Source organism: Equus asinus, chromosome 8 (genome assembly GCF_041296235.1).
Source record: "Equus asinus isolate D_3611 breed Donkey chromosome 8, EquAss-T2T_v2, whole genome shotgun sequence".
In the NCBI taxonomy this organism is placed as follows: Eukaryota; Metazoa; Chordata; class Mammalia; order Perissodactyla; family Equidae; genus Equus; species Equus asinus.
Window position 1 is genome coordinate 86822107 of NC_091797.1, and position 24011 is coordinate 86846117.

Below are 24011 nucleotides of genomic sequence, written 5' to 3' on the forward strand. Positions count from 1 at the left end.
TACGGCCTCCACAGAGAACGCACCCTGGTGTCGCCGTGCGGCTCTGAGGAGCCCCCGCCCCCAGAGCTGCTGAACGACGCACATTGCTTCCTTCCCCACCACTGACTCACCATGCTTGTTCTAATCTATTATTAATTTATCACACATTAATTTTAATAACTTCTTTCTGGGAATAAAGACATTTACAGGAAATTTAGAAGTTCAGAAAAATCCAATGAAAAATTACCCATAACAGCTACATAGCAACACAAAGCAACAACATACACATAGCAACAACATTTGTGGTATTCATTCCACACATAAATATACATTGTTTATGCATAGATCCTTAAAAGGGTTTGTTGAAAACCATCTGTCCTGGGGTCCTTAGTTAAGTGACCTTGCTCGACTCATTTTTACTCTTCCAGTTCCTAAATATATACCTCCTATAGCTTCCTTAGGACAAAATTCCCAGAGGTGAAAGTCCTGGGCCAAAAGGTAAGAACACTGAGAGCATACCCTGTCACACTAGTCTCTGGAAGGAGTGTACCAATTTGCGCACACTCCTAGCAGTGGAGGAAAGGATTTTTTTAAGTAAAAAAAAAGGAACAAAGGGCGCTGTCCAGCCTGGACAACAGTACTGCCTGTCGGAAGAAGGAAAAGTGGGTGTCCTTGATCGTGACTCAGGTCCACGACCTGGTGATGGCTTTAGGACGCCTAACATGCTGGCAGAAAGGGAAGGGCCACTTAGAGTTAACAGATTCTTAAGAGCCAACAAAACGTTTTTCTGGACACAGAACATCAAGTATGGCAAGGGAAGTAGCCTTTAAAAAACGGAAGTTCTCCGGCGACAGGGCCTGGCTGCCGGCTGTCTGGAGCTAAGATGGTGACCTCTCAGTCTTCTCGAAAGCCAGGCGGCTGAAGTGAGAAGAACCGTGGGTCGTAAACACTCCACACCACACGTCTGCCCCCTGACCACGGGCACCCAGGGGCTACAGACAGCATCTGCCAGCTTCTACTTCCTGCCACCACGCACGCTGACCACAAACCTGGCCGCCGCTACCCCAGACTACAGCAACTTTAGGAGAAGGTGGGTGAGGAGGGGAGCTTCGTGCCACCCTATTTACCAACATTCAGAAAAACCAAACAGTGGGGAATTCTTCACTAGAGTCACTGAAATGTCATGAGACAATGTTTTAGTGCAAAAAAGGGAAGCTGGAATAAAAATCAGAGCCAAGCCAAGAGAATTTTACTGCTACTGAAGAAGAAAGTGCTTTCAGAGGCCGTCAGGGAAGCAGCTGGGCAAAGGAACCGCGACAGCCGCACAGTGAGGGCTCCCTGTGCGCCAGCTCTTTCCCCGAAACCAGAGAGTTCCCACCACCCCTCTCCCAAAATAAGAAAAGGGACTCACCCAAGTTAGGAGCTCTGCCCCCGAGCACAGCCCGGCGAAGGCTGGAGGCAGGATTCAGATATCCAGGCCTGCGGGAACGTGGCACGCAGGCACTCCACTCCAGGCGAGCCCTGGACCTGCCCCTCTGGTGAGCTGAGTGGCCCACCACACGGCCCCGTACCCCCCCTGAGAGGTCAAAGTCACCTGGCTAGTTCCACTGAGTCAGAGAAGCTGGGCCAGGCAGAGCCGTGGGCAGCCTCCAAGACAGCCCAGGCGTGAAATAAACACGGACACCATTTTGTAGTCAATGATTTTTTATCTTTGAAAATGGAAGCAAGTGTTTTGACAGAACACCATGGCTGCTCTATAAGAGCCGATCTAGGAGTAATGCACTGGTTCTCCTCCGGGATAGCACGGCTTAAAGAAAAGACAGAACAGGACAAACAGCCCACAATGCTTCAGGCGCCCATTCTGAGCCTGGCGGGGCACCCGCTCGTTAAGTCAGCCGTAAGCTGCACACTAGGACCAGGGTAACCTCTCCTTGCCCGCCCTCTTCTCTCTGAACCACGCTCCTGATGGTGCTTCACCAACAACAACAATTTTGTTTACTTACTTAATTTGATACTAGAACTGTAAAATATTTTTGAATCTTCAAAATGAAGGTCCTCAGCAGACTATGCTGATAAACATGTCCAGATTGGAATATAAGTCACTGTAATTATTGTTTTCTTTGTATCTCATTATCCACTTCAATATTAAAAACACACATATACACACACACAAAAAAAAACCACACCAAACACTCAGATGCCCTGAAATTGTGGAGACAGTGTTCCCAGTATGGGTTAAGAACACGGTACCTTTTCTACGCAACATCACCCCCAGCTTGGCTGCATTCTAACCCGCTGTCACCACACTCTGCCTCCAGCCTTGCTGCCAGTGCACAGACGCTTCCAGCCAGTTCCAGCCCCATACCAGCACGAGCATGTGCAAAAGTGGGCCCATTATGGTCCCAATGACCCTCTATGCTCCATGTTCCATCACAGACACTCAGCCATTCCAGAACAGAAGCTCCTTAAATCCTGCTTCTCAAGCATGCACGAGAAAATGGAAACGGAGAGAAGGCCTAGCTGACCAAGGAAGAGAGCAGGGGACCAGGGCTCAGCCTCCGGCCCGCCTGAGTGGGGGGCGTCTGCTGTGACACAGCTGGGTGCGAGCTGGAGGGCGCAGCAGGTTAGTCTATGCAGAGGGGCAGACGGACATGTCTGTACATGTTAAAGCTACAGCAGAGGTCTGCACTCCTCGTCGTGCTTCCTTCTAGACCATTCTTCTCAGCCTCAGGATCCAACAGCACCTCTGGCCTCACCTCAGCTGAACGGTTAGAGCCAAAGGGCAGGAAGGAACCGTGAGCGAGGCAGTGCACGGCGAGGAGGGAGGGAGGCACAGGGAGAGCCCTTCTCCCTGCAGCACGGCCCAGCCCAGGACAGCAGGGGACAGGCGGGAAAGCGGAGGGTCACACAGGCAAACCCTCCCCTCCAAGGCCCCTACTTCTCAGCGCCCCAGCGTACTCAGGTGCTGGGCAAGCTGCTGAAATAGGTGAGAAGGACACTCAACAGTGCGTGCGTCCTCTCGTCCCGGCACGTCTAGTCGAGCACTGGCCCAGACCTGAAGCCCGATGTTAAGGGGATGAGGGCAGCGGTTCTCTGTGTAACGACACTGCAGACACACGTGCTAGTTAGGCTAGAGTGTAATCATCTGAAGCACAGGATAACCACGAAGCAGAATTCCGTTCTGCTACAACCACCCAACTTCTAGAAAAGAGAAAGAAAGGAAATGATACGCTCTGGAGCTTTTTTGATCAGAAGACTCAGTGAAATGAGAGGGGTGGGAATATGAATCCACGTGATTTTTCGAGTCTTCCTTTTGTACAGTCACTAAGATGACCAGGTCTGCGCTGCGAACGAGCCGGCACGATGTGCCTACTGCTCAGATTGTTTTCAGGTGAACGTTGATACAAAATAATATCTTATCTTCATTTAGTTTATAAACATACACAGTGCTGTCCCTTTCAAATTAAGGAAAAAATAAAACCCACACACAAATACTGCAAGGTAGCAAAATACAAAGAAAAAAAGCTACTACTTTTGGTTTTGGCAACATTTAAAAAAAAAAGAAATATAAAAAGCAATGTGGCATTGGTCCCTGTTTGTAAAAAAAGGTACTTGGGCACGACACTGAATCAGAATTGGTTGGTTTTCTAAAATTCAGAATATCTGGGATTTTAAAAGTAGCACTTTTGTCTTTTAAAAGTTCAACAAGTCACATAACACTTAAAACATCAAAAAAGCTTTCTGATAAAAAGCTCAGCTTTTAAATCACATTTTGTTTCTGCAAATTTGGGAGACGAATTGAGTTCTTCCTGGAATGTGGCCTATCGCTGGTTAACAATCTGAAATGGAATGTCTCCCAAGGGCAGTGCCTCCCTTTCGCCCTCCCTGGGACCACATCGACAACCAGCCACGAGCACAAGTCCTTGCTCCCATTTTGGGGGTGGGGGGTGGACCTTCAGGCTGCTATCTTCGCCATCTGCTGTTCTAACTTCGAAATACGTTCATCTTGATTGCAGATTGTGTCTTTTATAGATTTGATCTCTTTTAAAATCTCATCCAACTTGGCTTCATTTTGCTAAGGAAACAAGAAAAAGGAGGGAGGGAGGAGGGTGACCAAAATGCAGTACCCAGGGGCCAGCAGGTGGCGCAGCAGTGAAGGTCACACGTTCCGCTTTAGCAGCCGGGTAGCCACCAGTTCGGATCCCGGTGCGGACATGGCACCACTTGGCACGCCATGCTGTGGAAGGCATCCCCCATAGAAAGTAGAGGAAGATGGACATGGATGTTAGCTCAGGGCCAGTCTTCCCCAGCAAAAAGAGGAGGATTGGCAGCAGACGTTAGCTCAGGGCTAATCTTCCTCAAAAAACAAAAAAGCAGTAAACAAAATTTAACGCAGTTGACAATTTATAAGGCATAAAATGTAATTTTCTATTTTGGAAGTGGCAAGCCATAGCTGCCAGGTTGGGCCTTATGAGAAAGTAATTAATGCTGGTCAGTCCATCAGACACCCACAGCAAAACCACAGTGCATGACAGTGCTACTTCTGGCCCCCATGCCTGTGCACCCATCTGGACCATCTCTTGGGGCACAAGTAAACTGCAGACAAGATTGATTCCTTCAAAGCTGCCCTATGTCCCACAACCCCAGTCATGGAACTCCATCAGGAGCAACTTTCTTTTTGGTGAGAAAGACTGGCCCTGAGCTAACATCTGTTGCCAATCTTCCCCTTTTTGCTTGAGGAAGATTCTTGCTGAGCTAACATCTGTGCCAGTCTTCCTCTATTTTATGTAGGTCGCCGCCACAGCATGGCTAGATGAGGGGTGCTAGGTCCACACCCAGGATCCAAACCTGCAAACCCCAGGCCACCGAAGCTGAGCGTGCAAACTTAACCACCGCGCCGGCCCCAGGAGTAACTTCTATGTGACCAGGATGAAGGCTGACCTTTCAGAGGCTACAAGGCTCCTAACCATCTCCGAGGGAGGGTCCTTCTTGGGAGCTAAATCCTTTGCCCTGCCTGCTAACTCTTCTAAAGAGGCCGAGGCCTCTCCCACGTGGAGCTGATTCTTTTGGAAACCTTGCAGTCACCAAAGTCCACTGTGCCTCATGTGGCTTCCTCAGACACTGCCAAACAGCAGCTCCTCCTGGCACTCTGCCTCTTCATCCCCTTACCCTCTCACTGAGAACTGGCGGCCCTGCGCTCTGGCTCCCTGGAACTCTGTTCCACAGCCCACCACTCCCTACCTCCCCCTCCCCACCTGACCCTGCTCGCCCAGTAGCAGTGCTCTCCAGCAGCCACACGGTCTGCAACGTCAGGCTTTGGTTCCCATCGCTCCATTAAAAGGGTTCTTGCCAGGGCACCCAAGATCATTTCTGTTGCTAAGTCCCACACAGTGCCAGATCCTTCATGTCACTCGAACGCTCGGCAACCTGGGAACCCTCTCGGCACCCCCTCCTTCCTGGGACCTTCTCCTCCTGGCATCTATGCCCCTATGCTTTCATGTTTCATTTCTACCCCCATCAGAGATGGCTGTAAACAGTTTGGGGAAAGACAGTTAGAAAAACCCCAAGGGGCTCCTGTTCACTCTCAGAGATGGCAGGGAACCAACTTCTGTCCTGGTCATTATCAAAAACACAGCTAAAGGAGCCAAACATGGCCACAAACTCATAAATGTCACGTGATTGAGGAGGTTCTTCTAAGAGCACAAGTTGTCCTTTACTGAAAGGCCCATCTGTCCGTGGGGACAGTACTCGCTGATGCCCGGGACCGAAGGTGCTCTCAGAAGCACCAGGCCCAGCCCAGCCAGGCACATCCTCCCTCCCATGGTCCTTACCACACTGGCCGTGTCTGCAGTTTTCTTGGGGATGCTGATCAGGTCACACTTCTTGTTTGCACTGGGCTTGCTATCCAGAATGTTCTTCTTGACCACCTTGAGATCCCTGTTTTTGCCTGGAATGTATCCGTGCTTCAAGGAGATGAGGACTGGGTCCGCGTTCTTGCCCTCAAACCACTCTTCCGCCTCCAGCGCCGCTTCGGGCCCCGCCGTGTCAGGGTACAGGTCATCTTGGAACAGGTCAGACTACAAGAGACATTGTGAGGAAACCCTTAGGGAAGGAAAAAAGGTCTGCAGTTTTTAAAATCGTCTTTAAACATGGATTGCCTAGAAAAATGGGCACTTACCTTCCTGGGGACAGTCATGATAATAGGCTCGCACTTTCTCTCGTGAAGTTTGAAGAATCTTCAAAAGGGAAATAAAGGCAAAATGGCATTCAGTGAAATAGGAGGCCGACACAGGGATAGTAAAAACTCCCCTTCTCCAGTGCCACGTGGGATGGGACACTCTGCCCATTGCCTCAGCGGATTCGCCCCGGGGAGCAGGGAGAACTCAGTGTTCCCATTTTACAGATGAGAAAACAGAAGCCGAGAGTAGCTGTGCTGGGAAATGGCAGACGGGAGACGAGAACCAGGGGCAGAGAGCTCTGTGCATTACGGTGACAGTCCAATTCCAGTTATCTGGGGTCAGGTCAACACTTGTGAAAAAATTACCAAGTCACCAGACAGGAGGAAACAAACACCTACATACTAGATAGTATCTACGACGTAGATGCCAGGTCTTCTGCCCACTTGAGGTGGGTGAACGTTTGTAAGTATCAATGTGATTTTTAAAAAGGAAAAGAAGGCAATCCTAGGAATTAAAATGTTGGCATCCAAACCATATCATGCATAACACTAAGGAAAAATCTGAAATTATCCAAAATGTGGACAGAGCAGGAACAGAAAGCACAAACCTCTGCAGTCAGCACTGTGGTGAAAAGACTGACCAGGGCCCGACATGCAGCTCCGGACACAGCCGCCAGAGCGTGCGCCCCTTCAGCAAGCCTCTGTGGCCAACCACAAAGGGGCAGGAGAGGCCCACAGGGCTGTTACAGTAGGTGACAGCGCAATCCACAGGGCAGGTTCAGCACAGTGCCCAACACACAACGAATGCTCAAGAAACACTTAATAAACAGGAGGCGTCCTGAAGGATTATGCTTGTGGTCTTTTAAACTTTAAGGTGACAGTAAAAGAAGTGTGTTCCCAAACACTGGAGCAATCTTAAATTCAGATTCAATCTATTGTGAATCGTATTTTGATTGGTATGGTTGACACCACGATTTTGAATTATCTGTGACAGCTTTCCTTCATTACTCCAGTCATAGGGAGTTGAATGGATTAAAAAAAAAATCCATGGGGGGAGGGCACAAAGGGTGAAGTGGTGCACCTACAACATGACTAACAATAATGGACAACTGAAATTCCACAAGGTTGTAAACTATCATAATCTTAATAAAAAGTTAAAAAAATAATAATAATTTTGTATCCTAAAAAAAAAAATCCAGGGCTGGCCCCGTGGCCGAGTGGTTAAGTTCGCGCGCTCCGCTGCAGGCAGCCCAGTGTTTCGTCGGTTCGAATCCTGGGCGCGGACATGGCACTGCTCGTCAGACCACGCTGAGGCAGCGTCCCACATGCCACAACTAGAGGAACCCACAACGAAGAATACACAACTATGTACCCGGGGGGCTTTGGGGGCTTTGGGGAGAAAAAGGAAAAAATAAAATCTTTAAAAAAAAAAAAAAAAAAATCCATAGTGGTTAATATAGAACAGGGCTTATAAAAATTCTTTCATTTTTGTTTTTAAAGATGTTAAGTGTCGGGGCCGTCCCCATGGCCAAGTGGTAAGTTCACACGCTCCGCTGCAGCGGCCCAGGGTTTCGCTGGTTCAGATCCTGGGAACTGACATGGCACCACTCATCAAGCCATGATGAGGCGGCGTCCCACATGCCACAACTGGAAGGACCCACAACTAAAAAAATGCACAACTATGTACTGGGGGCTTTGGGGAGAAAAAGGAAAAATAAAATCTTAAAAAAAAAAGACGTTGTGTCAATTATTTAATAGTGTGACCAGAACAGCAGACTAAGACAAGTGTCCACATAAACATAGCGTTATACAAATGTGTGCTAGGATGTTACACCTAATAAGGTAGTGACAGTGATTCTGTTGTTTAAAGTGGCCAGTGGTCAAGTGAGTATCTTTTGTTGAAAAGTTTGAGAAAGCAGCCCGCCCCCTAGGACGCCCACTAGCATCATGCAATACAAGTATTTTAAAAAGCCAGGGGAGTGGAGAGGCAAGAATGACCTGACACAGCCGAATTTCCTAAACCAAGCTAACCCACCGCCCACGGTGGATCCTGGCTTCTCTAGTGTAGGATCCGCAGGGTTCACAGTCCAGTTTGGAACCTGGTTTGACCCCCTGGAGCAGGAAAACTGTCCCTTATTCCATCACAGGGCCAGGCTCTCCCCTGCTTGCCTCCCAGAGGACACTGGCCACAGCCTCAGTCCGAAGACAAGACACAAAGGCGTCACTGCTGAACCGTGTGTGCAACGCACCTCAGCTAAGGCACGCGACTGCTGCGCTTCCAGCCGTGTAATCTGAAGGGCGGAGGGGCACGGCTGGGCTGAAGGGTGGGGAACGGTTCCCTCCTGCCCTAAAACCGCCCCCTTCTAAGCACGGGCAGGAAATAAGACACTAATGCTGTGCCACCCACAAAGGGAGAGGGACGGGAGCATTCAGCACTGCTTGTCGTCGTACCGCTCCTCTATAACGTGGACTATAAACAGTGAGAACACTTTACCTGGCAATCTCACATTTGTTGACATCAAGGCCCCTCTTGGGCATGTGACCCATGCCTCTCTGAGGCTCCTTGCTGCTGAAGGTGTTGAGGTAGTGGACATAGGGGGATTCATCCGTGATCTCAAAATAGCGGATGCTGCTGTCACCCTACAAGACATCGGAGACAAGCCCATGTTGAACGTTACCTGAGCCATCGGGTGTTAGCGGGAGTCTATCCCCTATGACCCAGCCTTAACTGGGACTCCGCTGTAGCGGCTGACCTTTCTTCCTCAGAAGAGGCCCGCCTAGAGCAAACGACATCTCTCTCCCTGGCAGAGGAGGCCCTCACTCATGACACGCCAGCACGCCCCCTAACCATCTCCTCTCCTCCTACTGGAAGCTCCGGCGTTACTCCACCGAGCGAGATGCCAACCAGAGCCAGGGCGAAACAGTAACACCTCTGCCGAACAGCCACCCTGCAATCCAACGTCAACAGCAACAAAACTGAAGACCAGGAGGCCTGCCGGGAGGACGATCGACCTAAGTACCCGATCACCCACGTGGCAGAGCAGTGTCATTCACAGACCTGAGGGCGCCGACCCCGGGCAGTCAGGTGATAATAAAAAGTAAAATTTTTCTCATTAAGAAACTTTCGTTTTAGTGAATATCCTTTAACTTCAGAAGGTAGTGCTATCTCACTGCAATGTGTCAGATTCGATGATAATTTTCCTCAGAATTGTCAGATTTGGGGGAAGCATATGCTCGTTTCTCCGAGTATAAACAATTGTCACACAGTTACACCAACCTGAACAATGAAGGCAATCCTACCTGGCAGAGGGAGACGTGCATGCGTGCACGGGTCTGTGTCAGATATATAAGATAGAAACAGCCAGGCGATCTCCTGCCCTACCAATTCTTAGTTCTCCTGACTCCATTTGTTTCAATGATGTAAACATCTAAAGCAATGACGAAGAAGCTAAACACATGCTATCTGTTTTCCGCAGGCTCAAAATAATCTCCCACTTGGTGCTAACAGCTGCTCCTTTTGTTTGTTTTGATGCAGTCTCCGGCAGCTGTTATCACCTCAAGTAAAGCATCTTTCAAGGAAACAGACAAGATCTCAGTTTCTAAGTAACTGACCTATAAAAATGTAAAGCAGGCCTGCAGCCGCTCAGTCAACTGTGAAAAGAAGCGAAGCACGCCAGCCTTCCCCAGCAACCAGCTCCGCCAGGTCTGGGGGAATACGCCACACCAACAGCGCCAGTTTTAATTCATTTATTTCAACTACAGATTCTAAGGAGAACTCAACTACAAAAGAATAAGGAACCCTGAGGTTACTGCCTACTAAAATGAAACGATGACAATAATGAAAACAAAGCTGCCAACACTCTAGTTACGTGGGGATCACAAGGCAGGCGGTAGGGTTTTGGGGTTCAGTGTGGGCTCTTCCTGTAACAACTGTCACCTCCTGAAACTTTAGTCAGGCCACACATTTCCAAGCCCAGGCCCTAACACTGAACTCCAGGGACAAGAACCCCCGGAGTCTCTGAGGCCCTCAGAAGCTCACGTACTCTTCACTCTTTGGCATCAGACGTGGCAGACGAGTTACCCAGCCCCGATGCCAGCACAGAGAACCTAAAAGCACCAACCATGCGCACACTGGGTGAAAAGGTGCCCGTCTGGCCTCTTTTTCTCACCAGACGGCCCCAGCAGAGACCTCCCTGTCAGCAGCTGCCCCAACACCCCAGCCCAATCCCCGCTTCGGTCAAAAGTACTGGACACGAAGTGTTACTGCCACACAGCTGGCAACTTACTGACGGGCCAGTCTCAAGAACAAAAACAGAAGAAAATCATCTGTCCCTATTTTAGCTTGAGACATACACACACACACAAATCAGGCAAATTAAAACATTAAAATGATACAACACATTGCCTATCTACTAAATTTCTGAAGGATAAACTTCTCCTTCCTACAGAATTAAATTTAATATCCAGCATCAAAATTACTGCCTACCTTTCCACATAAGTAAATGATACTGGTGTCAGGGTCATAGAAGGGCAGCAACACCCCATTGCTAGTGTCCATTTCATGAAGAGCAATTGGTTCCTGCATGTTTTTCTGGGGAAAAAAACAGATATATATTAAAAAATGAATTTTTGTAATACTATACATTTTTTATCCTTAAGTAAGCCATTTCCCTAGAACAAGAAAAGCTTGCATAATGCACATATAATATCCATCCAAGTAAATACCGATAGGGATGCTAAACGGGCTCCAACCCACTGAAAGCTGTGTCGATCTCAGAACATAATTAATGCACATCAGTGCGATTCCATGAGAGTCCTTCTCCACGGTGACTATTTTCTTTTTGAGTAGTATTTTTATTATAAAACAAATATATGCCTTTAAAAAATTAAAAGATACAGAAGAACATAAGAATCATCCTATATTCCATAATTCCACAGTCCAGTGGGTGGCAGAAACAATGACTGTTTTGGTCTATTTCCTTCCCACACACAAACACACACAGATTGGGATCGTACCATATACACAGTTTAGTATTTTTTTTCACTTATGCTATTCTAAACATTTTCCTAAACATGATTATTTTGATTTAGACATTTGATCATATTCTTTATAAAACAGAAGTTTAGAATTTGTCTCCCAAGTCTAAAACACTGGATTCTTCGTGCATTCTTTCTAAAAAATAGAGTCAACACAGACTCCCTGGGAATATCAAGAATGCATTTTTGAAATACATTCAGTAATAAATCCCTAGTGAGGATGAGACCTTCACATCTAATTTAAGACAAGCAGGAGTTCAGAAAACTACACTGAGAATCCTACAATCTACATACCAACCCAAAGACCTGCTCAGAAAAGAGAGACAGCTCCAGGGTAAGCCAGTGGAAAGGCTGGAGGGGCATACCGGATTCCAGAGAGCCAGCTGCCGCTCGCTCATGCGGCTGAAACCCGTGGTAAAGACATTCCCATCAGCCAGAAAGATGGCTCTCATGGGTCTTGCTCCTTCATGTGCTTTCTCCTTCTCCTGGGGCAGAAAGGGCAAAGAGGCACATTACACACATTCAAACCGCAAGAAGGAAGGGTGAGGCGGGAGGCTGGGGGCTCAGACCTGGACCCCACATGCCATTTGGATTAATGGGTGTGGGGGGTGTGTGTGTGTGTGTGTGTGTACTACCTCCCCTCCCCAGATGAGGAAACAGAGACACTAAGCAATCTGGTCAAGGTCCCTCAGCTGGTTAGCGAGTGAGAGTGCCAGGAGTGGACTCAAAAGCCTCCTTCTCGCCACCTGCTGCCAACCCAGGAGCACGCACTGCGAAAATAAAACCCAGGAAAGGCCTCTGTCTGCTCCTCAGGAGGATAATAACCTGAGGTGGGAGATCCCCTGGAGTTTCCACCGATTTCTCAGGACAGGAAGAAGTTCGGTTTAGTTAACCCCTTCCTCAACCTCATTTGTTCAACGAGCACACTAGTACCAACCCCTGGAAGATTCTAGTGGAGAAAGCACTCAGCATGGGGAGGGCGAGTCCCAGTGCTCGATAAGCACTAGCCATGAGCGCTGCCTGACCCTTGAGAAGTAACACTGCTGAAGAACCACCACACCTCAGAGAAGGGCAACCACGGGCCTCAGAGTGGGGCTGAAGCGAGGCATCCCGGGAGCGAACGCGTGCATCTTCAGCCCTGACCCACGTCTCCAGTGTCCATCTTTTGTCATATGTGATTCTGCTGAGGTCTAGCTTAGGTGACAGAAACCAAGACACTGAGCTGTTGGGAGAACACGCTGCATCTTTGTAAGGCACTTTAACAAGCACTTCTGGAACAGAGCGGGGAACCAATCTGTCAAGATTCAGTACCCAGCCGGGAAGGCAGTTAACTGTTTGGATAAGCTGATTGAGACTTATAAATTCTTAAGGACTCTAGCAAACTGGTAAAAACTGTTTCTTTGTGAAAAATGGTCACCAAGTGAGAGAGAAGCCTTGGGCAAAGGCTAGAAATGTCCACCTGAAGAGAAGAGTGATCGGGAGGCAGAAGCCCGTCCAAGCCTTCTCCGACGCACCGTGTGGCGTGTGCAGACAGTAAGGGTCCACTGAGCAGCAGCGCAGCCTCTGCAGCCCACCTTACAAAGCAGACAGCTCACCCTCCCCGAAGTGCTACAAACACTGCGGCTCTTGCCCCAAGAATACTCACAGCAACAATCTCTTGCTTCCTAGGATCGATAACTCTCACTTTCTTGTCTTTGGAGGCTGTGCAGATCAGGCTGCCATCCCGGTTCCAGCTGACATTGTAAATCATGTCTGCATGCATGTCGTCCAAGTTTATAAGGGCTTCCCCCGTCCCCACATTCCAGATGATGATGGCATTGTCACAACCTAAAAGCAAGCAAAACCACGCCGCTCAGAGATCAGAACACCTGTGCAACTACACCTTTGTGAAAACCACCAATATGGTGAGGACACACATGCACTGAAGGGACGGTGCTGTTTATAAGAGACCCTACTGACAGGGAGTTAAAAACTGAAGTGACAAAGAAAAAAGACATCTGTATAAAAGAAATAAGTGTTAAAGGAAAAATACAGCTTGTTAAGTTTGGGTTCATATGACAAATAAACCAAAAACAAAGAACTACAAGAAAATAGAATCTTATGTTTTTTTAAGAGTTAAGTGGGCTGGCAGACCCCAAGTGACTGTAAGTTTCCTTTTCTAGTAAAACTAGCATCAGAATGAATACAGCTTATTTCTTTTCCAGAGAAACTAAAAATAAAGAGTTTAAATAACTGTTTAGGCCACTCAACAAAAATAAAGGATGGAGGTTATTCAAATCAATGATGCTGTAGAACGCGTCTTGGTAAATTACAGTAAGTGAAAGGAAATGCAAAGGCCACCCTAAACATCTGTTCACAACAGATCTCTATCTCTAAAAGAGGAGAAAAATAGACCGAGACCGGGCTGCTCTGAGAAGCCCAAACTGCAGGCACGTCGAGTTAGGAACTGATCCCCAGGGAGGCCACAATGGCGACTCAGCCACAACCCCTCAGCTCATCAACTCTGTCCTTCAAGGGTCGGCCACAACCCCCGAGGCCCCTCTACAAAGAGGCTTTCTGCTGTTGCTTCCAGGATACTAGTTCAAGGATGAAGCAAAATAAAAGATGGACACCCTGAAGGTGAATTTTTGCCAGTAAACTAATTTTGCAAGCACTTTAGAAAAATCAGCCACTCACATCAAGGACACCTAAGTTGCCAAAGGGTTAGATGGAGGAAATTAGAGGAAAAACTGCACAACAGTATGAAAAGCTGGAGCTGAACTCCGGGATGGAGACCTGGCCCCTCCTGTGCCTTGTTCACCACAGGCACAGCCGCTGGGGGCAGATCTTGCAGCCTTAAATGCGCAGAGCCCTGCGGCCCACCGTTCTCCTGGGCTTGTAAAAGGGGGAGCAGGGCTCAGTCTGCTTGCCATACCCTATGCTTGACCTCGACAGGAAGGCAGCAGGAACTTTCCGTGATGCAGTTCTACCTTTGGAACTGTTTTCCCTCCTTATCAGACTGAGGCTCTGAGTCACATTTCAGAGGGCTTCCTGGGTATGGTTGTGATTTTAAAAGAGAATCCTGGGTAGCATCTTTTTTGAAAAGCAGTTTCTTCGTTTCAATAGGTCCCTGGCGTTAAATTTTTTATTTAACTCATTATATTATAAAAACTCTTTATTCCCAGTTAAAAACTGAACTGGGGGCTGGCCCAGTGGCGCAGTGGTTAAGTTCACACGTTCCACTTTGGAGGCCTGGGGTTCGCTGGTTCGGATCCCCGGTGCGGACATGGCACCACATGGCACACCATGCTGTGGTAGGCGTCCCACATATAAAGTAGAGGAGGATGGGCATGGATGTGAGCTCAGGGCCAGTCTTCCTCAGCAAAAAGAGGAGGACTGGCAGTAGTTAGCTCAGGGCTAATCTTCCTCAAAAAAAAAAAAAAAAAAAAAAACTGAACTGATTCCTCTCCTTTTTACCAGTGAGGGGAAAGATCTTTTAAATTCTACCACTAACGTTAGTATTGCTTTCTTTTCCTTTTTGTAAATAGTATTTTATTTTATTTTTTTAAAGACTGGTACCCGAGCTAACATTTGTTGCCAATTTCTTTTTTTTCTTCTTCTTATTCTCCCCAAAGCCCCCTGGTACACAGTTGTATATTTTTAGTTGTGGGTCCTTCTAGTTGTGGCATGTGGGATGCCGCCACAGCATGGCTTGATGAGCAGTGCCACATCCGCGCCCAAGATCCAAACCAGCAAAACCCTGGGCTGCCGCAGCGGAGCGTGCGAACTTAACCACTCGGCCACGGGGCCGGCCCCTAGTACTGCTTTTTAATAAAGCAGTTTTATTAAGGTGTAATTTACGCACAATACGACGTGCCCATTTGAAGTGTGCAGTTGTTAAGTTTGACAAATGTGTATGTTCACGTGGCCACCATCACAATCAAGATAGAACATTTCCATCACCCCACGAAGTTCCCTCATGCCCACCGTGTTGCTTCTAGAAAAGAAGATAAAATCTCACATTTTAGACAAAGAAGATTTCTGTAGGATAAAGCTTGGAAACTACCCAAGTGGGAAACCAACAGGAAGGAACAGCAGGACTCGGTCACCAGAGTTCGCTGCAGTGCTGTTTAAAGTGAAAAATCAGAAACCACCTCAACTTCCACACACAGGGGAGTGATTAAATAAACGGAGCTATCCAGACAGTGATCACGAATGGAGTCATTAAAAACATCAGAGGAAGAACATTTAGCGGCACACGAAAGGACCGCAGTGCACCACTAAGTGCAGAAAGCAGGTAATGTGTGAAGTATCTCAACCCATCTTCGTGTGTAAAATCATTTACGTAGGTGCACAGGAATACCTTCCAGAAAGAAACATCAAAACGGTAATAATGATGTTCCCTCTGGGCGGCGGGATCACAAGTGATTTTTATTTTCTTCCTTTTGTTTATATACATTCTCTATAACATACATGTACAACTTGTATAAAGAGAAAAATTAAAGTACTTTTGAAAAAGCAGGAGGATATTTGCCTAACAGGATGACCCCAAAGTTGGCAGCAACGCCAGAGCTGGCTCCCACAAGGGTTCCTTCTCCATCAAGAGTAACTAACTGTGGTCCACGGAGGGCCCCAGCAGAAAGCATGAACCTGCTGAAATTACAGGTAAGTAAGTACGTATCTGTCCATTTTTCTAAGTAGGAAGTCCGCAGCTTCCATCAGACTATCAAAGTGGCTTCACAGACACGTGCGCACGCACGGGCTGAGGAACCACTGTATCTCAGCATCTCTTCGTGGGTTCCTAATGACCTCCTTCAAAACTGAGCAGCACTCAGTCAGAATGTGCCGGCCAGGGGAAAGGCGAGGGCCGCTTACCTGCGCTGAGAAGCACGTTCCGGGCTGTCGGGTGCCAGGCCACGATACCAACTCTCTTTGAGTGGCCTTCTAGAATCACCACAGGTTCGGTCAGGGAAAGGGTGAGTCCATTTTCTGGGATCTGCCATACCTGTTGGAAAAGAAGAAAGAGGACCCTTAGGAAAGCGATCACCCTCGACAATCACATTTACCGCGGCCATCCAGCCTGAAGACTTGCTCTGCAGAACCAGAACATACAATGGTCTTGGGATGAAAGGCAGAATATTGTGAAATGACTGGGTACAGTTGTTTTTAAAATGTAACAGGATATTAAAGATCAGAACATCCATACGGCCTACAAAATGTTACCTCTCCACTTTTATTTAATATTAATTGAGATTTTATTTTAAATTCCCTGTTCAGTTAAAAACTCTCCAGTTAGAAGCATGCAAAAAGTTGAAAGAAAAATACAAAATGATTGAAGCACCCATGAAACGAGGCGCTGGGTGAAAGCCCCTAGCTGAATCCATGGTTCTTGAGGGGAGAGCACACTCCACTCACCAACCAAGGGCTCGTGAGGGATGGTGCACTTTTAAAATAGTGTATTTTCTATAATTTTACATTTGGAAAATGAAAATATATCTAACCGTTTTGTAACGTGTACCACAGAAAACAAATCATCTTACAAAAGAAGAAAATGGGGGGCCAGCCCAGTGGCACAGCTGTTAAGTTCGCACATTCCACTTTGGCAGCCCAGCGTTGGCCAGTTCAGATCCCAGTGCAGACCTACACACCGCCTGTCAAGCCATGCTGTGGCAGGCGTCCCACATATAAAGTGGAGGAAGATGGGCATGGATGTTAGCTCAGGGCCAGTCTTCCTCAGCAAAAAAAGAGGAGGATTGGTGGCAGATGTTAGCTTAGGGCTAATCTTCCTCAAAAAAAAAAAAGAAAAAGAAAAAAAAAAGGAAAAATTGGACCTCATCAAAATTAAAAACTTTTGTCTTTCAAAGGACACGATCAAGAAAAGTGAAAAGACAACCCAGAAAATGGGAGAAAATAATCTGCAAGTCATATATCTAATAAGGAACTTTTATCTAGAATATACAAAAAATTCTTACAACCCAATAAAAGGAAGATAACCCAATTTTTTAAATGGGCAAGGAATCTAAATAGACCTTTCTTCAAGGAAGATACAAAAATGGAGAAAAAGCACATGAAAAGATGTTCAGTAGTGTGAGTCATTAGGGAAATGCAAACCAAAACCACAATAAAACATTACTTCACTCCCACGAGGAGGCTGGAATCAAAAAGACAGACAAGTGTTGGAGAGGGTCTGGAGAAACGAGAGCCCTCACACACAGCTGGGGGGAACGTAAAATGGCGCAGTTGCTCTGGAAAACAGTCTGGCGGTTCCTCAAATGATACAACACAGGGTCACTACATGACCCAGCAATAACACTCCTAGGTACCTACCCAAGAGAAATGAAAACACACGTCCTCACAAAAACGTGGCCATCAATGTCCACAGCAGCATTATTCATAAGGGCCAAAAGGTGGAAACAACCCAAACCCCCAGCGACTGTTAAATGGACAGACCTGGGTTTTAAAATGTTAAGAAACACCCTCTAAGAAGAAAGGCCCCGAGTCACAGCTAAGCTGAGGAGCACCAAGAACCCCAGAGAAAGCCAGATACTAAGTAACATCTAGGTTTGTGAAAAGGTTAGTTTAAAATAATTATCTTCTCATATATGAAGAATAAAATAAGTAAATTTACCAGCAAAAATGATTTTAAGGAACTGGTTCATTTGAAAGATGTAGAACTTGCCAGTGAAACATCATGTTCAACAGTGGAACAAGTGAAACACAGAATTTTCCTTTGCTGGGGATTTTTAAGGAGGGGACAAACAAGTGTGTGTTTTCAAGTGCTCAGGGGAAGGCAGAGGTCTGCATGAGGGGTGTTTAAGGTTCGCGTCTGTCTATTGTCCCGCAAAAAGTTAGAAGTCTGCCATCCTGAAGAGTGAGAAAAAGTTATAAATTAAGTGACCGATAATATTTACAGCTAAATACTGCCTGGGCTAAATATAATCCCTTATGCAAATCATGGCAAAATAAACCTGCCTTTTGAGGGCCCAAAGTTAGAACGTCACCTAATTTCCACTGAACTCTCCTCATTCAGCAAATGGTAAACACAGCAGATGCAAACAAGCAAAGATGGCAAAAGAACACCCACCTTGCCCCTCTCTGTCCTTCCCCAGACCACAGCCTCCTCCACCCAACAGACTTTGCCCCGCACTCCCCCCTGGGAGTGTGGGCCTCTGCTGACCACTCCCAGCATTCCATGTCTGTTCTCATCCTGATATACACGATTTTTATTCAAGGCTCATGATCAGTAAAACGGCTCCGAATTGAGCTTGGCTATATGAATATAAAGCAGGACTGATTCTTTAACAGAAGGAATAGAAAACAACTACTGATCCGATCAAAGCATGAAGTCAGCAGAGAAACAATTATGAAATGGGACTTTGGTGACTCAAGAGGAAATGCATTTTGCAAGAATTCTGATCCACGGCTAGAACTGAAGGGGTGGTAATACCAGCTGCCATCTCCAGATGGCACCATAACCACGGGCTGCTGGGTTTTCCTCAAGGACTGCAAAGCCGCCTTGCCAGACCCTGACCACAATTCAACAGCACCTCATCTAGATCCCATCGAGGCATGGAGTGCTGGGGCTTTGGTTATAAATCGGCACTTGCCATCGTGAACAGGAGGCCAGAAGCAGAGCTCCTAATGGGACTTCGCCCTTTCCCTTCTCTAGCTTCCCCTTCATCCATCTTTTCCTTGGATTGAGAGGAAATTGTAATGATGGAGCAAAACATTTATTATATAATTTTAAAAGGAGGAAATGCTCTGTTCCTCGTTTCTCTCACTTGTGGCAGATTCAGCGGTTCCCTCAACCAAGTTTAAGCACGTCACACAGGTACCTAACCCACCTTACCACCTGGGTCGCTCACTCACGCAGCACATTTCTTGAATGGCCGTCTAAGGCAGGCCTGTTGCCAGGCAAGCGAGGACAGGGTGACTGCGCACACACCTTGCTCTTGCAGGGTTTATGGTCTAACACAAAGCAGAGACCTCTATGAGACCCAAAATCAAAGACAGCAAGACAAGGGATGTGACGGAGGGTTGCAGCATGGACTCTGGAGCCAAACAGATCCTGGTGCAAATCCTGCCTGGGCTACTTCCCGGGATGGTCCTGGGCAAATGGTGTCCCTATGCGCAGAAGAGACACCAGTACGCATGCCTCCTAGGGCTGCTGGGAGGTTAAAGGAGCTACTAAAGCCCCAGAACAGGGCCTGGCACACAGTCAGTGCCACCAAAATGTAGAGACAGTGCGGTGGTTAAGGACATGGGCTCCAGAACTAGCAGAGACTGTTCAACTGATTCTGCCACGTATGGGCTGTATGACCTGGGGGACAGTCACCTCACCTCTCCGGGCCTTAAGTCTCCTCATCTGTAAGACGGGAGTAGTAATGAACCTCCTCTCACTGGGGTCGTTGTAAGCACGAATGCGGTAACACGAATCCAAAGCACGTAGAATAACGCCAGGAGTAGGGCAGGCTCTCCACAAGGGTTAGCAATTGCTGTTACTTGTATTTGCAGCGGGAAGGCACACAGCGTACGTCACCCACGCTAGGCTGGTATAAGCCAAGTGCTGCAAGAAAAAAACGGGATGCCCCAAAGAGACTGGCTGCAGGGCTGACAGGGAAAAGGCACCAGAGTCAAAAAGGTAACACAGGCACAAGGGTTTAGAGTGGGAGGAGAAAGTGACTGGAAAAGTCTGTGAAACGAAATGAAAAGACAACGGAACTCTCGCCTCTGCCGGTAAATAAAGGTGGTGTTGTTCTCCACTGTGGATGGTGGAAAAGAGCCGGCAGGTCTGTCAGTCTTTCCACACAAAGCGGACACACCCCCGGCTGCTGCGCGCTGGCCCTACTCACAGCCTGTCGTTAGGTAGCTCTCTGCCCTTTTTAGGGCTGTCCGCTGCTTCCGGGCAGCAGCCTTCCAGTTTGGACTGAGAGGTCCTGCCTCCTGCAGTGCAGGGACAATGAAGAGCAGAAGTCCCACTCGGCACGTGGTTAGTCTTCTGGAGCATCACCTGGGGCACAGCCTGGTACGGCAGCAAGGACGCTGGCCTGGATGTCAGAAGACTCGGGCTCCTGTCAGAGCAGGGACACTCATTGGCGATGTCAGCATTAAGAAGGGACTTCATTTCCAAGAGCCTCAATTTCCTTGTTTGATACTGGGGACAGCATCAGCTCTGCTTACAGGGGTTACTGCAAGGGTCGAATGAGCTAAAACATTTTGCATACCCAAAGCACCACCATAATGTAAAAAACTGAAATAGGGTGGCCTTTGACAAAACCGTCACTCCCTGGGCCTGTTTCCCAAACTGTAAAATAGGACAGACTCCTGCCCACCATGCTGGCACAAGGACTAAACACAGTCATGCTCATAAAGGCTTAAAGCAGAGCTTGGCAAAAAAGTGTCTACTCTCCGTTCATGGTTATTTTTCTCGTTGATACTGTGATCACTACGACCCCATAGATATTTCTAGGTGCGAACATCAGGATTTCTGCCATGAGTCTCATCTTCAAATTAATTCAGCACTGTACCCAACTACCTGATTTATGTCCGAGATACCTTATGTGTGAAAGCTCTGGTTCGTGCCTAGGCCAATTAGCACAAATGAGAACAACTCAGATCGCCACGCAGATCGTGAGCTCCTCTCTGTTCCACAGCCGCAGGCTAGTGCTCCAACACCAACCAGCTGCTTCAAAAACACACGCAGTGAGCGGAGAGGAAAACAGGCATCACGCAGCCTCTGCGTGCCCAGAGTGGGCGTCTCAGCGACACGGCCCACCAGCTCTCCTCCCTCCACTTGATTTTCTGTTCCGTTTTGTTTTGTTAAATAATACTGTGTGTTCCTGAAAATTTCTATTTGGACAACACATTACTATGGCAATGGTTTTGTTTTGTTTTGAAAAAATGCAATCAGTCGCAAGGCCTTCCAGATGAAAAAGTGAATCAACAGTGGAAAGCCATCATGGTTCCGGAGAAAAACAACTTTAAGCACATGTTGAGGAACGACTGAGGATCAACTGGCATCCTTTTTCACATGAAATTCTGAACACGGAAAAAGGACAGCTCAAGAGAACAGTTCCAACAAGAAAAAAGTGAGGACAAGTAAGAAACTTGGGTTTCTGTCAAGCAGTAATTTTCAGAGTAATCCGTTTGATGGTTTTATTTCTCAAACACGGTGCAAATTTAAAGCATACACCAAGTTTCCAGACACTGCTGCCTGATTTTAATCACCCATCATGAACTTGCTACTGGGCTCGCACTAGAGTTACAGCCACGGAAAGGTCTATTCCCCCTAATGGCCATCGCTTTCAAAGGCTAAGGAACCAATTCCGCAAGGAAAAGCAAGGACAGAGATGATCCTAAGAGACAGGAAGAGGCTCCCAGCTTCTGCAGCAGCTGCGGGGCGGCACAGTGCCCCGCAGGAACCACCGACCCAGGAACCCCGAGGGGCAGCGCGGAGAGGCAGGGCACTCCTAAACGAACCGTGACAACGAGAACAACAGCCGACTTGAGAGAATCAAAGCCTGAGCGCTGGGTTCTGATTCGCCACAGCTATGATTCCGCTGGCAAATGGCCCAGGTGCAATCTGTACAAAAGGGAAATAACACGAAGCCCTCCTGCCTGACAAGAGGGACAGGCATCCTGAGGAGGGCGCTCCCGTCCCACCGACAATGGCACTGCCACGTTTATTTCAAGGCAAAACTATCAGGAAAATTTACGAAAGAAGCAAAAATGTATAAAATAGGGAGTTTATTTATTTATTTTAAGGATTTTATTTTTCCTTTTTCTCCCAAAGCCCCCAGGTACAAAGTTGTATATTTTAGTTGTGGGTCCTTCTAGTTAGTTGTGGCATGTGGGACAGCACCTCAGCATGGCCCGATGAGCAGTGCCACGTCCGCGCGCCGGATCCAAACCAGTGAAACCCTGGGCCTCGGAAGCAGAGCGCGTGAACTTAACCACTCGGCCACAGGGCCGGCCCCCAGGGAGTTTATTTTTGTTGACTTCCACAGGAGTGTAAGACTGATTTGGGAGAAGGGAAAAGTGTCCACTTAAATTTAGCCATTTGGGACCATTCAGAACATCTAGCTGGAGACAAATAAGATGACACTGCCTGCAAGACCTTCCCGTCCCAGATTCTGGAAGAAACAAGTACCCAACCCCATTGTTTGAATTAGCCATTTTTTGCATTTGTGTTAGATTACCACCCTGCAGATAAGGGACAACATTGAATCAACATCGTTCACTGAACTGAACTTGGCCGCTCTTTGTATTATTTAAAGCACTATTATTTTCTTGGAGCTAAAATTTTCCCAAGTAAAATACTTAGTAGCCAACAGTCTTTAAAGCTCCGTATGAGAAGATACTGCTGGAGAAAAGAACTCTCAGTACCCCAAATCTGGAAAACGTAAGAACAGAGAATAGTTTCTAGGAAGAGGGTTTATATAATTGTTTTCTGCTGGTATAAAACACTGCTTCAGAAAGTAGGCCATTAAAGGTAAACTATGCCAATATCATTTACTTTTAGGCTGCTTAAAGAAGCCAAAAGATGAAGGACTGGACCATCAAGCTGGCATTCCTCCTCCTAAAACTGCAATCAAAGTGACATCACTGTCACTGAATCAATTCTTGCAAAACTAACAAATCAATGCCTAAATGCTTAGGACTTAATGGAATTAAACTGTAAATAGAAAAAGCAGTTTTTCAAATTAACTTAACCCTTTTACAGCTCATTTGATAAACTGGTTCCATTCTATTTTTCCTACCAAATATTTGCTAAAGATATATTCTTACTGAGTCCACTAAGGGTACACATCAAAACTCACTGCAAAAAGTAATAACTCATCATATATTTACATCTTCCTGGACCCCCTCAACTGGCATCATTATCATCATTGCTTTGCATGTAAGGGAACTGAGGCTGAGAGCATTTAAGTGCCCCGCATGCACTCAGAACTCCCACCCTCGCTTTCCCAGCATCCCTCCTCTACTAGAATTAGGCCGTGCTATGCTCTCTACTACTTGTAGCTCATAGGTTACTACTAACAGCCTAGGCTTAGGAAACAACAGCGTTTTTCTGTAAAAAGTAAAATAAAACAAAAAACTGGTGCTGTCTGAAACCATCTGACCTATTGTATGGGGTTCTTTTGCCTTCAGGAAAGCACAGTGGGAAAGGAGGTATGAAGAAGCAGGTGGCGCAGGAGGAGACCAAATATTTCTGTACAATTTCACTTCAACTGCTAAACTACAAAAGCTTCTTGTAATTACCTCAATAATAACTAATGATTTGGGGGACAATAAGAGAATGATATACCAGTGCTGTACTTAAGGGCTTAAAAAAAAGAACGAAAAACCAGGAGGAGGATTTATCCAAAGCATTATTTCACTTACAAAATGCACACTACGGCGATACCAATTAAAGGGCAATGTCAGAGGATTCTGGGAAGGTGGTGGTGTCAGTGGCAGCATAGTTTTGAGATCTTCCTAAGTCCCTCCACAAAAACACAGAGCAAGCAGGTAACAAATCAAAAACCCATGAACAGGGGCTGGCCCCATGGCCGAGTGGTTAAGTTAGCGCACTCCGCTTTGGCAGCCCAGGGTGTCGCTGGTTCAGATCCCGGGTGTGGACCTGGCACTGCTCACTGGGCCATGCTGAGGCGGCGTCCCACATGCCACAACTAAAATATACAACTATGTACTGGGGGGATTTGGGGAGAAAAAGCAGAAAATAAAATAAAATAACTGGCAGCTCAGGTGCCAATCTTTAAAAAACAAACAAACAAACAAAACCCATGGATAATATTTACACAAAACCAAGTAACAACCCCCAAATGCAAGTGGGTGG

At 47.1% G+C, this 24011-nt stretch overlaps 1 protein-coding gene across 6 annotated transcripts in view; it reads right to left on the reverse strand.

Annotated features, from left to right (window-relative positions):
* Positions 1-1665: 1665 nt before the first annotated feature.
* CORO1C (coronin 1C) overlaps positions 1666-24011 on the reverse strand; it is a 72850-nt gene continuing 50504 nt past the window's right edge. For all 6 annotated transcript variants that reach the window (XM_044775727.2, XM_044775725.2, XM_070516230.1 and 3 more), the window contains 8 exons: positions 16049-16178; positions 12840-13021; positions 11560-11679; positions 10644-10748; positions 8652-8797; positions 6158-6215; positions 5811-6056; positions 1666-4054 (listed from right to left, as the gene is read on the reverse strand). In XM_044775727.2, the coding sequence (XP_044631662.1) occupies positions 3935-4054; positions 5811-6056; positions 6158-6215; positions 8652-8797; positions 10644-10748; positions 11560-11679; positions 12840-13021; positions 16049-16178 (1107 nt within the window). In that variant the 3' untranslated portion in view covers positions 1666-3934. The remainder of the gene's footprint in view (positions 4055-5810; positions 6057-6157; positions 6216-8651; positions 8798-10643; positions 10749-11559; positions 11680-12839; positions 13022-16048; positions 16179-24011) is intronic.